Here is a 17,457-nt window from a genome sequence, read left to right as displayed (position 1 = left end):
AAAAAATTTCTGCTGCACTTAAGGTTCCTAAGAGCACAGTGGCCTCCACCAGTCGGGGCTTTATGGCAGAGTGGCCCGACGGGAGCCTCTCCTCAGTGCAAGACACATGAAAGCCTGCCTGGAGTTTGCTAAAAAACACCTGAAGGACTCCAAGATGGTGATAAATAAGATTCTCTGGTCTGATGAGACCAAGATAGAACTTTTTGGCCTTAATTCTAAGCGGTATGTGTGGAGAAAACCAGGCACTGCTCATCACCTGTCCAATACAGTCCCAACAGTGAAGCATGGTGGTGGCAGCATCATGCTATGGGGGTGTTTTTCAGCTGCAGGGACAGAACGACTGGTTGCAATCGAGGGAAGGATGAATGCGGCCAAGTACAGGGATATCCTGGACGAAAACCTTCTCCAGAGTGCTCAGGACCTCAGACTGAGCTGAAGGTTCACCTTCCAACAAGACAATGGCCCTAAGCACACAGCTAAAATAACGGAGTGGCTTCACAACAACTCCGTGACTGTTCTTGAATGGCCCAGCCAGAGCCCTGATTTAAACCCAATTGAGCATCTCTGGAAAGACCTGAAAATGGCTGTCCACCAAGGTTTACCATCCAACCTGACAGAACTGGAGAGGATCTGCAAGGAGGAATGGCAGAGGATCCCCAAATGCAGGTGTGAAAAACTTGTTGCATCATTCCCAAAAAGACTCATGGCTGTATTAGCTCAAAAGGGTGCTTCTACTAAATACTGAGCAAAGGGTCTGAATACTTATGACCATGTGATATTTCAGTTTTTCTTTTTTAATAAATCTGCCAAAATGTCAAAATTCTGTGTTTTTCTGTTAATATGGGGTGCTGTGTGTACATTAATGAGGAAAAAAATGAACTTAAATGATTTTAGCATATGGCTGCAATATAACAAAAAGTGAAAAATTTAAGGGGGTCTGAATACTTTCCGTACCCACTGTATATTGCAACCAGCCACCAGGGAGCGATTGATTCAGGGTGGCTTCACTTCTGGGAGCTGTCAGCCTGTCAGTTGTTTACACAGTCAATGGTCTAACATCATTCTACTCCCTTCCAGACTTCCCGGTATATTCAACCGCTCACTTCTAAAGCAACTCAACTCTCTTCCTCTAGTGTAATTTTTCTGATACAACTATATTCTGTCATGAGGTATTACAGACTTTTTCCCAACCTTTAACTTCCACCCTGGTTTTGTTTTCAGTCACATATGCCTCAATAAACTTGAAGAATTGAATCAGGCAGCTTCAGAATTCTGTTTCTTTTCATTTCTACAGTTTATTTCCAAATAATAGTTGCAGTTAAAGGTCAGGAGAGTACAAGGTTTTTTTTCTTTGTTCACAGGCCCATAGGCAGGTCTGTTGTAACTTCCTCTCTCTGTTCAAAAACCTACACTTTTAGTTATAATTGAAATTTGGCTCATACCATTGGAAGATCTGTAGGATTGGAGGAGATCGGAGAGCAAGCACTTCTGGATGGTGGCACTCCCACTCAGGGTCTCCTCGTCCAGGATGAGCAGGAAGCGGTGGAGCTCCATCAGGAGCTGGTCCAGCACTGGAGGCACACACAAACATGGGGGGGGGGGGGGCACAACGACACCACAAACAAACAAGGGGGGGGGGGGGTCTCAGAAGTACAGCAAAATAAAAATGATTTTATGCTAAATGTTACTTCACACCTTGTGATGTGAAAATATTTTGCAGTGTTAAACCAAAAACATTAGAAGTTTCCATCCACATGAAAAGAAGAGCCATAAGCAATATAAAGGCTGTGAAGTTCTGCGGCAGAAATATTTAGAATATTATGGCTTTATGGCTGAGAACATGGAGTTCAACTCAAGGGCTTGTCCTTTACCATTGATTTCAACTGCTAGTTCGATAGCTATTTCATTCTCCATTTTTGGCTTTTGTGTTTTAAGCCTCATGGTGTAAGCCAACATTTTACATGGGAGAGACTCTTCAGAGGTTTTTTTAGCTGGCAACACTCAATAAACATTCAGACCTTATGTCATTGACTCATTTCTCTCATCTGGTTGCTATTGACAATTGCCACTCATTTTGGGAGTTGCATGGGTTTAGTGAAAGGTCAAGTCCAAAGGAGGGAGGAGCCTAGGTCAGAGGTGGTGGGGCCTCTGTGTCTGGGTGCAGCCCACACACATCCTTCGGGGGTCAGCGGCGAGCTCACAGCCCTCTCCACTGTGTGGGGAGCTCTTTGTATTTCTCTTCACTGTCTCTTGGCCTCATGAATAGGCCCCTTGCACCAGTGGACTTCAGTGTGTGAACAAAAAATGAGAGAGAAGGAGAATAAAGAAGAGAGATTTTATTAAAGTGAAAGGTGGAGCCGTTATTAGTGGGGGTGTCTTACTGTTTTTAGGTGCTGGAATGTATAAAATTCCAAAAGAATGTAGCTCATCATATAATTGAAGTGAAATGTAAGAGTTCTAAATTCCTTGATTAACTTTAAACAGCAAGGAAGTTACAGTAAACTAAACCTAAAACTAGGCCAAAAACGAAGCATTATCCTGTGAATAGTTCCTTTGGAAAATACTCCTTTTTGCTTGCTGGGAGTCAGATGAGAAGACTGATACCACTCTTGTGAATGTGCAGTAAATACTGATCTGGAGCCAGGGGCCTATTTGCTTTGCTTAGCACAGAAATTGGAAACCAGGACACAGCTAGCCTGACTCAGTTTTTGCTGAACAATTCCTTTAAATTAGAGGACTGATGTTGCTCTCACTTGTGCATTAAATATTGATCTAGGATTAAAAAAGGCTATCTTAGCATAAAGTCTTAGCAGACTTAGACTTGGCTTTTTCAGCTAGTCTGTTTTAGGAGCTCCTTCCGGCTCAAACTGATCACAGAATGAGCCTTGAGGCAAAATTCATTGAGGTCTTCTCCTCTCCTTCCCACACTCCTACATATTAAAGGATCTCAGCAAAGGAGGAAATTTCTGCAAGGTGCCAAAGCAGGGTAAGCTTTGCCTTTCAGAGATGATCAGAGGCTTTCCCAAAGCTGTAGCAAACTGGGTTATTTTAAATGACTCCTACTCAAGCTGAGTCAACTTTTACTGAGAGGTCCCATGTGAGGACCTTCACTGAAAAACACATCCAGTATATAGTGCAGGAATACACACGCATACAAGGGAAGTAAAGTAATTAAAATCAACTTAAACAATGATGCTGATCTTCAAAAATGGACTCTAATGTTTCTGTAAAATTAACACAACACACATGTGTTTAACTGCAAATGTTTGACTTCTCAGTATGAATGTAAACATTTTTCCAGTTTCTCCTCCTTGTGTGTTTGCAGAGATTGACTCAGATGGCCTTTTGGATTGGGGGACCCTGGGAAAATGGAGTCAGCTGACAGGACAGGGAGGTCTGTAGCAGGCTGTCTCTGTGGGCTACAGGTTGGCCAGATGCCCACTGCACATTCAGTGAGTGACCGCAGCCTCTGCAGCATAAACAATTCACTTCTGTAGAATGGCCAAAGTAGACTGTCAGCCAGCCAAAGTACTACAGTATTTACAGTTACCTCTGCTAACCGGCTCTGTCCTGTAAAGAGGAAGGTGACAACAAGGCCTTACTGGATATAAAGTTTTAATGATAATTTGCCATAAAATGAATGTGTTCACACACCACAAAACAGTACAAAATTGATGATATAAAATTTTATTGGCTCATAAAGACTCATAAGAGATCTTTCTGAAAGCCCTGCAGTAGGTCAGAAAAGGAATGAAATAAACAATGCGTTTAGAATCGTTTCTGGACAAGTGTATTTCATTCAAACAAGATAAGGAATTGGACGCAAGTCTGTCCCTCCATTCATCTTGTTGAATTTGAACATATCGTCTACAAAACAAGGGGGTCTTGTTGCAATCTTGGCAGCATTTCCTATTCTGAGAGACGCTTGAGGTCCTGCATCAATACTGATGGGCCATATCTTAGCAGAGACAGGCCTTTAATTTCATTAAATCAATGAGGTAGTCATGGCCTCTCATCTCAGTCAGACAGCCTCCAGCTTAAATGTCTGCTACTTGATGGAAACAGTCTGTCTGATTAGAATATGAAAAATTAATAGCTTCCTCTCTGAGTATAATCTCTGCCATAACTATAAGTGTAAAGTAGGTGTTTGGATCACTTAAGCCATAAACAAGAAAAACACACAATAAGAAACAAAATAAAATTTAAAAATAAAAAGTAATAAATAAAAGTAAGCCTGAGAGCATTAAAAGGCTATTGGGACACCATAAACCACTATAGCAGCTTCAGTGTTAGCAGACGTTTAGACATTTCTCTTCTGTTCATCTGAGTTTTGAACTGGTAGCTGTCAGAATTTGACACCTTTTGCATGTTCACTAACTGATTAGGTTTTCAGTCCTATAAATAGCAGAAACACCCTCAAACCTCTTTCTTTAGAATGACTGGTGTATACTTTGGCCTCTCTTTTTCTCATATCTTAAACTATTCAAGTTTTCTCAACCATCTGTCCTACTTTCGCTCTTCAAATCAATTCATCCTCAGGGAAATATCCTGTTTTCTACTGATGCAATATTCGTGCTGCTTTTGAGTATGATTATAACTAGCAGTGGAAAAAATTTCCAATGGGTGGGGACTTTTAAAAGAAACAAAAACAAGATGAAATTTCAAATTATAATATCGCTTCAATCTGATGATGCAAGAAAGGCTGCTGAAATGCAAGCTGGCGCTGTAGGTTTGGGGTCTGTTTAGAACACTTCTTTTATCGACCAGAGTCACCTTTTGGGATATGCTCACTGTGTTTTGTTCACATTTACACAGGCTGAACTTTTTTAATAGGTCTCTGTCTGCATATGAACCCGTATGTCTTTTCATCTATGCACCTGCGCGCCCTCCGACATCCACTCATCCATTAACTCATTCAGTGACTTAATGAGTAGTAGCCCATTTGATCTCCAGATACCGATCACTATGCAGCACAGGAAGAGTTTCACTGCTGTAAATGCAGAACTGACATCACTTTTGAGTATAGACAGTGCCTGTTGACTAATTTTATGACTCAGACTCACTCCAAAATTATTCAGCAACACTACACATGTTCCTTTGTAAATCAGCAACAATAGCACCCTCCTAGCCAGCTCTATTTTCATTCACAAGTTTAGACATTTAAAAATACATTGTAAAACATGCATTTTCAACTAGATTATGGTGATTTAAGATTAACTGGCTTACAGTAACTAACTGAAAAACTATCATCTCTCATGCTTACAGCAAGCATTCTGTCAAACTCAAATGTTTTTTATTTACAACACAGCCATCATCATTTCTCATGATACTGATTAGTAGGCAGTTTATTTGGAATGTGATTTCAGATTTATAGCTCTAGCTAAACACATCTCCATATCTACACAAAATGTGCTTATGAACAAAGGTGTTTTAATCTGTATGAGGTGGTAAACTACTTGCTAGTTGACTTATGTAGGCAGGTCACATCAGGTTAAAAATATATAAAAGATTAGTTGTAAATAAGCAAATGAGCTGACATAATTCCATTTTGAAAATCACCAGTGACCAGAAGAGCTAGTGAACCAAAGTCAAATGATACACACCACTGGGCCTATCTCTTATCATTTTATGAAAGACAATGACAATGTTACAGCTCCACCTAAAAGGGAAGTGGTGCCAAGAAGGAGAATAGGAACCACTGACCATGCATTACAGTAAAATGTGTGGGCAACAGAGTGCTTTTTATTGCATTACAGGTTTAAAGCGCTTGTGCTTCAAAGCACAAGGGAAAACTGACTGACACCAAAATAATTATTTTTTTCTCATCATTTAACTCTGACACACTGATTTTCCAGGGGAAAACACATATATGACATCAACCTTGGTCGCAAGAAGGAGCTACATAGGCCTCGTTCAGGGGAGATTGGCAGATAACTGGCTGATGGCCGGGCCAGAACAAAGGATCAAACACAGTGTGATTGATGTTTGATGGCTGTTGGCAGACATGGGTCTGTCTCCCTGCACCGTGCTCAGTTCAGCTGTGAGACATGGCCGGATTAATCCAAGCTGTGTTTTGCTGTTATTGCCATAGAAACCAGAATCTAAGAAAAAGTGAGGGTCAACTTGATGATTTCAGAAAAGAGTTCACCTGTGTCAGATATCAGCAATAAAGAAATATAGCAAGGGAATCTTTCTCCCTCTATTCTTCTATCCCCACTGGGGGTCTGCCAGTGCCCCAGAGTGGTGCAGGCCTCCTTAGCCATCCCCAAAACCATCAAGTGCACAAAGAACCAAGCATACATTTCATATCCTTATATTTCCATTTGTACTTAGTGAGGGCAGGTCGCTACTAGTGAATAAGTAGATTTTATCACAGGTTTATCTGGAACAGTAAAATGTAGACCTTCCGCTGTAGAAACAAAAGGCCTTAAGCTCACTCTAGGTTATTAATAACTTAGTCACACTAACAGAAACCACAGCAAGTAAGATAAGAACTAATACTAAACAAAATATCCTATGACGTTATAGTTGGTCAGCCAATGATGTTTCACTTCCCCAGACACCATACCACATACTTCCTCTTAAAAATTTTCTGAATATAAATGAATGAATGAAAATACACATGATTTCTGCACCACAGTATAAAGTGGCCATATAGTGAGTATCTCTAGTCTGATCACGCAACATTATCAGTTTAAATTCTCATTGCCAGACACATTCAGGTCATGACTTTCAGTCATTTTAGATTCTTGCCACACATGTACCCTCTCTGCTGAACTCGTCACTCCCCCGACTCTGCAGTATTCATCTGATCAAAGACCTATGTACCTGTCTGTGCCTGTCACTTACAGTTGCACAATTGTGAGTAACAATTGTTACAGGATACCTTGTCTTTTTAGGTATGATTGGTCCTGTCTGACACAAATGAACTTCTTTGTGATTCTTTTAGACAATCGGGACTTTCTGCCTAACATGTTTAAACCTTGGACTTGATCAGAGGAGCTGATCATCCTATCAAAGGTTGCTTTATCTCTCCAACTACATGTCTGCACATTTCTAATTGCATTGCAGTGCCTATACCTTTATCACTCCTTTCATCACTGTTGGGCAGAAACCTTGTATCTCCAAAACTGCATTTTTTTCAGGAAATGAACAAAACCCTGTGTATCTAAAGGTCAAAGTCAATATTGTGTCTTTGTATATGATCACTTAACTGCATGTGTCATTATATTATTAACATTTTGCCCAAATGTTGGCCATGTGTTGCTGTAAAAGCCACAGGGATGTGTGTTTTTTTTTTAGAAAGTCTCATTATGTTTTTCACACTTCAGAGAGCAGGCAATTTAAACATGGTCATGTCATTATTGGGCTATTCTTTATTGTGGTCATAAATACTGATGAGTTGCCGCCTTGTGGATCTCTCAATATTGACAAATATGTTATTAGATACAACACTGTATTTTTATTTGCAAGTGTTTTAGCCTAAACCTAACCAAATAGTTTTATTACCTAAATCTAACCATGTAGTTTTTGTGCATAAAGCATGTGTGCTCCTTGTTTATTATTATAATATGACAGCGAGGGTCTGTGGCATTATAATAACACACTGAACCTCCTCCTAAACCATAATTATGGTGAGATAACAAGTGAAAATGGGCCACTGAATAGCTTGATAACATCAGAAGTGGATGCAGAGGGTGAAAGACCTGAGTGAAATACAGTATCTTTTAACTTAATGATTGTCAGAGCTGGTTTTCAAAAGCCGGAGGATTTGCATCTACACAGTATATAGTCAGAAACTAGCTGGAGGGATGGAACCCAGCTGCACTCTTATGTCATAAGATTCATTCTTTCAAAGAAAAATCAGGAGCATTCAAATTATTGAATAAAAAAATGTGCTTTTAATGCTGTGTTACACAGCGTTTATCATGTTTAAATGTCAAAGTGGTTCAATAATAATGTACAGTATATGTCAGTCTTCAAGTCAGCTGAGGTCAGAAAGGAGGCTGAGGCTGAGATTACACACTCATGACAGGAAACATTTTTTTCACTGTGGGAAACAGTTGATGTAGGAGGTCCTTGAGGTCATCCACTGGCTAAAGAGCCTGCAGAATCCACTGCAGCAGCTTGATGCACTATTTTGATAAATAGATTCAACCAGAGAATAGTAAGTAACCTGTGAAACCAGTTCTTATATGTTTGGTTGAAATGATAACCTGGAGTCTTGTCATGACAGTTAATTTAATAATGAATTAAATATTAACCAGGTTTGATCAGTGATTAGACAGAAGCCATGAAAATAAACAGAAGGCTCAGTGTTATATGAGGGAAGAGAACAGTGAAGAGAAGATGCTGAGCCACAGATTGTTAACTTTTACAAAGGCACAAATTCTACCTGCATAACCTGCAATGAAGGAGTCACAAAGTTTATTCCTCTTTTCTTTGTCATCTCTCTCTGCTTTCATCTTCCCTCTGCTCCAGTATTGGATTCCAGCACTCCTCACCACACTTTTCTCCATTCTTTCTTTAGCTCTGTGCTGTCTCAGTTATACTGAGGCTTATTGCCTGGCCTTTGGAGAAATCAGGCAGGTTTTGTAGCTGAAACATGCTAATGGGCTTCAAAATCCAAGCAAGTCTTTATAGGAAGGAGCCCTGGTCTACTTGAGCAGCATGATGATAAAAGGCTTGTTAAGACAGCTGTGGTCAAAAGCCAGTAACTTTTCAATAATGTGAGATGGTGACATAAATGGAAAGTGAAAGTTTAAATATCTGGTGAAGCTGCTCTAATAAATATTGTTACATTAACAATGGATAACAATAAGTAAAATAACAAGTGCCACTCGTGGTGATGCAGCACCCCCCCCCCCTTCCCCCCTTCACTCGCCATCACTCCCTCAATCGCCATCCCTCCTTTCCCCAAAACATTTCCTCTCTCAACAGGACCCCACCACCAGTCAAAGGAATTGCCTTATAGATATTCTGAGGTGTGTGAGGTGCACATTTGTATGTGTGGACATTAACCATCATTTCATTTTTCAGTTAAGATATTCAGTAGTGTGCTGATAAACAAATTCATGTATAAGTGAAGCTATACAAAGCTTCAAAGCAATAGACAAGAAGCAGCTGCTGACAAATAAAAACTAAGTGTGACCGACATAAAAAAAAGCCTCTCTGCTTAGTTATTATCCCATATATAAGTGTCTACAGGGAGAGTAAGAGCTAAAGAGTGTGCATGTGTGTGATTACAAGTCTCTAAGCTCCTCATCTCTTGTTCTAAGTTCCTATTGTTTCAGTATTCCTTCAGACTACCCAGTGAGAAATAAACACAATACAGGTCTGATCCAGAGTTTCTGTAACTAATAAACAAAGCTGCATTCGATGTGTTGAAAATGAACGAGGGCAGAGGGTGAAAAGGGCCAAACTCACATGAAGCACGCCGCTGTCACAGAGAAGGAAGACTGTCTTTCTTTTCATCATGTTTATAGCCCACTCCAACTTTCTGAGCTACCCCATTCTGCAAATACAGCCTATGATACAAGTGAACCAGTCGGCCTCTGCTGCGGTTACGGGAGGTCACATCTACTAAACAGCATATTTTTTAACCATGCTGGCAGCATGCTTCTAGGGATGGCAATGTTGGTTAGACAATCTGCCACTTTCACACAGACATTAAACACCCCCATGATGAATAAGAATGACTCTGGTGATCCCCTGGCTTTTCCTGCAGCACTGCTTTGAGGTTTGTGGCTTTAAGTGAAATGTCTTGATGGTTATTTGGTGAATTGTTTTAAATTTGATGAGTTCATTTCCTCCTGAATGTGTTCCCCTCAGGAGGAGGGTCCAATAATGTGATCCTTTCACTTTCCTTATGTCACCATCAGCAGGTCAAAATGTTCTACTTGAGCCAGGCAAGGCTGAGTAACAACAGTAACAGACAGAGTCAGCCCAGCTCTACAGTAGTTGTTTTTGTCTCAGATGAATAATCGACTTATTCAAAACTGTCCATCAGTCCATCTGTCAGGCTGCCTGTCTTACATCTTTTTTCGTCACTGATCACAGAATGAGGTCATTGTTAGAGACGATGGCTGACGCTGGAGGCAAGAAAGGAGCCATCGTCATGGAGGCCAAAACTTTTCTGGGTAAAACTCAGCTGTAAAAAGTGGGAATCTTCAACATAGAAACGGGTGAGATTCATAATAACATGGAAAACAAAACAAGCAAGGTCTTGACGTGTAAGGCCCTGACTGACACGGAGCATAACAGATACTGGAGAGGATCTCTAGCATCCCTATCTCTAGCAGAAGGTGTGAGATTAAATGGATTGAGCTGCTTAAGTTTTTCTCAGGCATGAGCCAGGTATGAGAAACACAGAGCACATCCAGAATACAAATCAAGTCTTTGCCTTGTTGTTGGCCTCCCTGAATTTTCCCAGGTTTCCCTTTGCTGTACCCCCTCCACTCTCTGCCTCTGGCTGTCAGTATCTGATTCAGTATCCTGGTGCTGTGGCACAAAGCTGCCAAGAGCGTACACTCCAGTCCTTATTTCAGTTCCACATACCAGCTACTTCCCTTCACTCTCTAGCTACCAGGTACAGGTTTGTCTCCTTGTATCACTCTACCTACCCACTTTTCTCTAATTAACTGCCTCCTCATTGGTCATGCCTTGCAGTGGTGCAGTGGTTAAAGCTTTTGTCTCCAGGTTCGAACCCATGGCCTTTCTGTGTGGAGTTTGCATGTTCTCCCTGTGCCTGCATGGGTTCTCTCCAAGTGCTCTGCCTTCCTCCCACAGTCCAAAGACATGCAGCTTAGGTTGACTGGTGACTCTAAATTGCCCATAGGAGTGAGTGTGAGTGTGTGTGATTGTTTGTCTACATGTCAGCCCTGTGATAGACTGGCGACCTGTCCAGGGTGGACCCCGCCTCTCGCCCAAAATCAGCTGGGATTGGATCCAGCCCAGCCACAACCCTAATCAGGAATAAGTGGTATAGATAATGGATGGATGAATGTTTTGATTAACTTCTTCAAATCAGTTGCATTGTAGATCAACAAAATAAAAATGAATCAATTATCAAAATCCTTGCTCCAATAAACTAATTGTTTTCAATTATACAGGTACAGACAGACCAACCCAAAGCCTCTACTGCTAAGGACAACCCCTCACAGAAAACATGTCTGTGTTTGCTGCTTGCAGAACTGACCATTAACTAAGAAACCCAGTGTGGGAGTAAACAGACTTGGGCTGTCTAGTCAGCTGGAGAATGGGAACGTTGCAGCGAGTCTGCCTTGCAGATGCCGTTCTAGTTTGACTAGTGGCCACTGTCTCCAGTCCAGCAGAGCTGGTTCACCCAGTTGCCTTGCCAGTTAGGGCAAAGGGGTTCAGAGTTTCTCCCATTAGTGCTGAGATCCAAATATACCTAGCCTCTGGCCAATGATTTTTCTTTAGCTGTTCAGGTAGCAAGGTGAGGTGTAACTCATGGCCTCTCGCTCTACTATCTAAGTTCAACATCTTGGCTCAGCCTCTTTGTTTATGTTGACCAGGAAGTATTACATGGCCTTGCTCATCTCTTATGGACAAATAACCACAGGAATTTGGGGAATGCTGTGAGAACAATGTTACTGCTATTGGAATTCATCAGTGGCCACAGTGTGGACTACTTAATAAAGCCCACTGGGGGGAGAGGGATAAGCCACACACCTTCATGTTCTTAATGAAACCAGGTGCTTTCAACATTAAGTAGTTTCATATTGCCCAGAGGCAGCTTACAGGTTTGACAAGACAGTCTGCCTATTCAGTAGACTACTGTAACCCACCCCCAGAGGCAGTTAATACTGATTAGTATTGGCAGATGACCAGTATCTATAGCCTTTGTTTGAAATGTTTTCTTACAGCAGAGACCAAACAGAAAACTCAACTTATCAAAAGATGTGTCTAGTACAGGATCTCAAGCTTTAAAAAAGCCAAAAACATCAGATTCATTGTCTTTCTATCAAGTGCCGATCTGAAATGCTTCCAAAATCGATACATGTCATGGGATGCTTCATATAGCGTATGAATATAACAATAAACGGTGGTTTTGGTGTATTTTACGCTAAATACTTTCACAAAGTGATTGTAAAACTGCCATTTTACAGCGAGTTCATGAGGATGCATTGTCAGCAATGACACTCGAGTATTCAGCAGCTTTGTGTCTAATGTTAATTGACACAAAGTTCAAAACCTTGACTTACCTTGGTGCTTCTCCATTCCCTCGCACGGACACTCGCTGTTTCACCTTCCAAGCCCTCTCGTCTTCGTCTTCTCATAAGATCAGAAAATCCCTAAAGTTTGCTGACAACTTTCTGAATGATGGGACAGCAAGTTCTGTGGAATGCAGCCCGGCGCTCCCGTTTTCAGCAATACACCGACTGGGCTAGACACACTGCGTTTTGACGGAACAACAGCGCTCTCCTCTTCTTCCTAATCGGCTGCCCTGTCGCACCTCCTCTCAGTTTGCAGCATCCAGACTGTCTGCAGCTCGGTTGTTCCTGAAGTTGGGGACCTCCGGGTGTCACTCCGAAACTTCCAGAACTCGTTATATACTAAGGAAGTGTTTGTCATGTCACCAATCATGAAGCTGTCAGGCTGAGAGGATGGCCGCCTCAGTGGCTTATTTACCATAGTAAATAAACAAATACGCACTATTAAAATGTCTTTCCAACCATAACCACAAAACTACAGGGAACACTGTAGTCTTAGAAACAAATATTAACACACATTTATGGGCCTTGTTTGTGGATCAGAATACGTTTATTTCCTATCAATCTATCTTAAAACAAATAGCCTGCAAGCGATTTTGATGATAAGACTAAAGAATCTACGAACAAGGGGAGTATAGTTTGCCAAATCAGGCAGGAAGCTGAGTCTGAGGAATGAACTTTGACAAGGCAGGCTAACGTTATGAATATTATTGCTCACATGGGAATACTGGTTGTCTTAAAAAGACTGTATGGTATTGTACTTCTACAGTCTCTCTCGCACCAAAGTGAAGTTCCCTGTCTCAGCAACCGCGCGCCCCCGTGGGAGAGCCGTGACCGGGTGGAGGTATGAGAGGAATGCAAAGCGGAGTAAAGCAAAATACTCCAGAAGACGATTAAAACACATGAAGTGCATTCGAGTGGTTTGTATTAAGGACTGGCTGATGCTTTTGTTACCTTGGGCACAGACGCACCCACACGCGCCTGTGCGCAACGCAGGTAATTGATCATAATGCTGCGGCCCAGACAGTAAGGACGAGTATGTCCTTGCTCAAGGTTTGCACCAGTCACGCACAAAATAAACATCAGCTAGGAAATATAGCAGGTGGTAGTCCAGTGATGTCACCTGGTGCTGGTTAACAACACTCTCTGTTGGTGGGCTTGACATGTGCAATTTTCTCTCTCTGGACGACTGACCGATGGAACAAGGAGACATAGTGGAACAGGTTGTGTGGGATTCTGCTCAGCAGAGTGGTAAAGGCTGGAGAACAGGAACAGCAGCATGGTGCAAGCAAACAGGCTCTAATCTGAAAACTATATGAATCCTAATTCATGCAGTTTTGTCTGCTTTAGATATGACATATTAATAAATAGATAACTAGACCAAACTCACTCATATCCTAAACTGTCACTGGCAAACATAGTTTCTTTCACAGAGGATGCAGTCCTACAAGGGAATAGCATCAAAACTCCACAAAAGTACATAGACACTGAGACAAAAATCCTTAATTACCTTTTGATGCTCTAGCCTCACATTGGCTGATCAATGATAAGCGCCTGTGGTGCCAAAAAGTTAAGAATGGAAAATGTCTTAGTTTCAAAAGCATGTATACATATACTTCAAGCTGAGCTTTCCACCTGTGATTTCTTCACAGTGACCGGTTTCTCACACCTTCAGTTAGCAATATCACAAAATGTATATCTGATCCAGTGTAGGCTTAATACCAGGATCACTGATTCTGTTATCAATATCTGTATCTTTTACTTTTGAAAGTGGAACTTAAGGGTGACTATGTCATGATTTTTGAGGTAAAAGCATAATTAATAGGCTATTTCTGAACATATTTTCATTACCATCTAATGATTTGCCAAACATTAAGTGTTTTTACTATTTTCTGTTGATCGAATGAATGTTACAACATACATTTTTTGTAAATATAACCATTTTTTCATTGGTGCAATGAACTTGCAGGCACAAACAACTCTCTGCAATTATGGTTCCGCTGTCTGCTGCAACTTGAAGGTGCATTTATTTTTGTCTCGTGTAGCACGAGTGAGCAGTGCAGTTTATATCACAGTACCTTGAACTATTCATGGTTGATATAACCATGTTACATGCACAAGGGTTTTCTGCTGAGTGTGAAACATAGAGTTGTTACAACAGCTGATACTATATTTATTTAAAACTGGTGAACATCTCAGTGAACCATAAAGTAGGTGTTTCCAGAGCTCTAACTGTCTTCATCAGTGGATGGAGTTGTCCTCACATGACTTAAGTGTGCTAGTGGGTTCTGCTTGAATTGAGTTTTTCCAAGGCCAACAATGCACTCCCTTGCTCAGTATTTTGTTTTTATCCATGAATACTTTAAAAACTTTAAAAGAAAGCATGCACAGATCTTTTCAGCTTCTTTTACAGTGCACTGTAATTATTCAGTCTCTGGCCTTGAACCTGTGTCTGATTTGAAGCTCTGTGCAAACTTCACCTCATTGCAGACAGGTCAGTTAAAAGGAAACAGATGATGTCATTTCCCCCCCTACACTTCATGTTATAGCCTTGAGTGAATAAAAGAATGTGAGTCAGGCATGATGGCTCAGCATGAATCAAAAACAAGGGTGGTCTAGTCTTTCTCTCCTCCACGTTCTCTTAGTCTGTCTGTCCATAGCATCCAGGTCTTGAACATTTAGATTTGTAAGATTTAGGGTCATCGTGCTTGTCCTAGTGTGTGAGGTATTTGCATTTAGCTGTGGAACAAGGGTACTAAAGGTTTCTAAGTGGGTGAAACAAACAGTTGAATTTTAATAGGGCCCATTTTTGAGTCAAAAGTGCAACTGCAGATTGGACTGCTCTCCTTTTCTCTGCTGCTGATTGGAGCACAAAGAGCATTCCTCAGCTGTGAATCAGAGACTAAAGGTCACCGATTCAACTTCAAATTAGCACTAGACCCTCTTTGATTCGAGGGCCTCTCCCATGTTTGCACACATATATAAAGAAACACAATGTAATACCAATCCCCTGCAAAGAGACCCCCCATTTATTTAGGAATTTTCATAATCTAGTCTAAACCCTGAGCCTCTTCTTACTGTTATGTCTGGGACTTTCCAAAGAAAGTCAAATCCCCTGATGCTGCTCTACCTCCCTGTTGTTTTAAGAACATTTAGACCAAGAATGTAGAGGGCACTACCTTAAGGCACACTACACCATGTAAAGATAGTGCCTATTTCCCTGCACCGTGGAGGTGTGTGCACCTGACTAAATGCCAACAGGCTCTCCGGTGGCTTAAGGAGAGCAATGTTAAGTCATCGTGCAATAATATTGTTTTTAGTTCATGTATGATCAGGTTCACAGTGACCTCTGTGGTTGTCCATTTCCATCTCTGTAGCTCTTCAGATTTCAAAGTGTGTGTGTGTGGATGATTCATGTGAAAGCTGAGAGACTGCCTGCCAGGTAGGTTTTGTTTGGGGAACACTGAAAGGGTTCTTGACATGAATTTATAATGTCTTCAGCCCAAACCTTTTGGAAGATGATGCAGATGGGTCAGACAAGCTCTGTTTGAAATATGTATTACATCCAGATGAAGGCTTCCGGCTGTATCCCAGTAGAATTTCCCTGGGTGGCAAGACAACATATACTGTAATACTGTGTGCCATAGTACTCATGCAGCTGATCTTAATTTGTTATCATATCTGCAGTGTGGCTCTTGGATTTATTTCTAGATTGTCTTGAGTTTATGAACAGACTGATTTAAATGTACAAAAGGAGCACTGATTCCATTTAATGGAGAAATGTAAATTACAGTTTTACAGTCTCACCTCAAGCTTCTACTGAATGCAGACAAAAGTTAATGTTATATTACAACTCAAGGGAAGAAAATAGATGTTGTTATATGTTATAAATATCTTGGTTTGTGGTATGAGCAATGTGTTTTTAGGGAACATGTCAGAAGCTTTGTGAAAAAAATTAAGACTGAAGTTAGAGTTGTATTTTAGACACCAGACTTGGTTTCATTTGGAAGCCAGGAAAAGGCTGGTCACTGACACATTTTTACCATTTCTTGATTATGGTGACATGTTAAAGATGAATATATCTCTATCACCTCATATCTTTGCAAACTTTTTTTTACAGATTTTGTCTTTCAGTCATAATCTTAGATCCCCAAACACATCTGCTCTCTGCTGTCTGATGAAAATAAGTCTTAGCGACACCTGAACTTTTTTCTACTATGACAAGCCACAATGTCTGCTGTGGAAAAGGCATACCATCAACCATTTCTCAAATGTGTATGTTAGTATTTGCAGTCTCACAACTGTAATCAATTTTTCAGTCCATTCAGTTACTAACTTCAAATAAATAAAAACTGCAATTATTTTAGGCTCCAGTTAGTAGTTTCATATTAATTGAAACCTCAAAAGTCAGAACATAAACTACTGGTCAGTTACTCCATTTCTTTTCCTCCAGCCCTAAACTATAGGGCTGTGGTGAAGTCTGTACCTACTGTCCTACATTTGTCCTACATTTGTCCATTCATCCCTTCGTGTCCTTGTGCAACACTGCCACCTGCAGGTGTAGATTTTCAAGGTGTGAACAGCCCCAGATAAAATAATCTGTTAAACATGCCCTAACCAAAAAGTGATAAACAAAGATGATTAAAGTTGAATTCTGGCACACTTGAAATGTTACTTTACTTATTATATAATGAGTGAAAACATTATCTAGTATAATAGGATTTTTCATGCCCTGTTAACACCATGCCATTTTGTAACCACTGTCAGTGCTTTTAACCAGTTTACCAGCACAGTATTTAAGTCTCTCACCGTATTCGCCACCCCCCGTTTGCACCATGGCAACCTCCACATCACACTGTCACTGTTGGAGTGTGATTTCATACAGTCAGCTGTGAATAACTTCAAAAATGTAGAACAAAGCAGCACAGCTACAGATGCCAGGCTCCATCTGCCACTGGATCACCAGCTATTTGACAGACACACACAGAACCTCATCGCAGGTTTCTCTTAGCCCTGCTACATCATGCACTTGCATACTCCACCAAAGCCCCAATCTGTCAGACTTCTTAGCTTGGTAGCTCACACCACCCTGAGAAACACCTTAAATAAAGACACGTGCTCTCTCAGAGGCACGCTGCATCTGATGTTAAGGCAGAGTCAGAATAAAGCCTCTTCAAACACATGAACGATAAGAGACTTCAATAAAAAGTGCTCGTCTGAC

At 41.0% G+C, this 17,457-nt stretch overlaps 1 protein-coding gene across 1 annotated transcript in view; it reads right to left on the bottom strand.

Annotated features, from left to right (window-relative positions):
• Positions 1-12,532, bottom strand: part of afap1l2 (actin filament associated protein 1-like 2) — a 35,326-nt gene extending 22,794 nt beyond the window's left edge. Inside the window, 2 exon segments of the mRNA XM_020605287.1 lie at positions 1,443-1,571; positions 12,228-12,532. Of these exon segments, the coding sequence (XP_020460943.1) occupies positions 1,443-1,571; positions 12,228-12,243 (145 nt within the window). The 5' untranslated portion in view covers positions 12,244-12,532.
• Positions 12,533-17,457: the final 4,925 nt, after the last annotated feature.

This window comes from Monopterus albus, unplaced genomic scaffold (assembly GCF_001952655.1).
Source record: "Monopterus albus unplaced genomic scaffold, M_albus_1.0 scaffold69.1, whole genome shotgun sequence".
Lineage (NCBI taxonomy): Eukaryota > Metazoa > Chordata > Actinopteri > Synbranchiformes > Synbranchidae > Monopterus > Monopterus albus.
The sequence above is the reverse complement of the archived record's forward strand: the minus strand, read 5'-3'. Positions and strand labels throughout refer to the sequence as shown.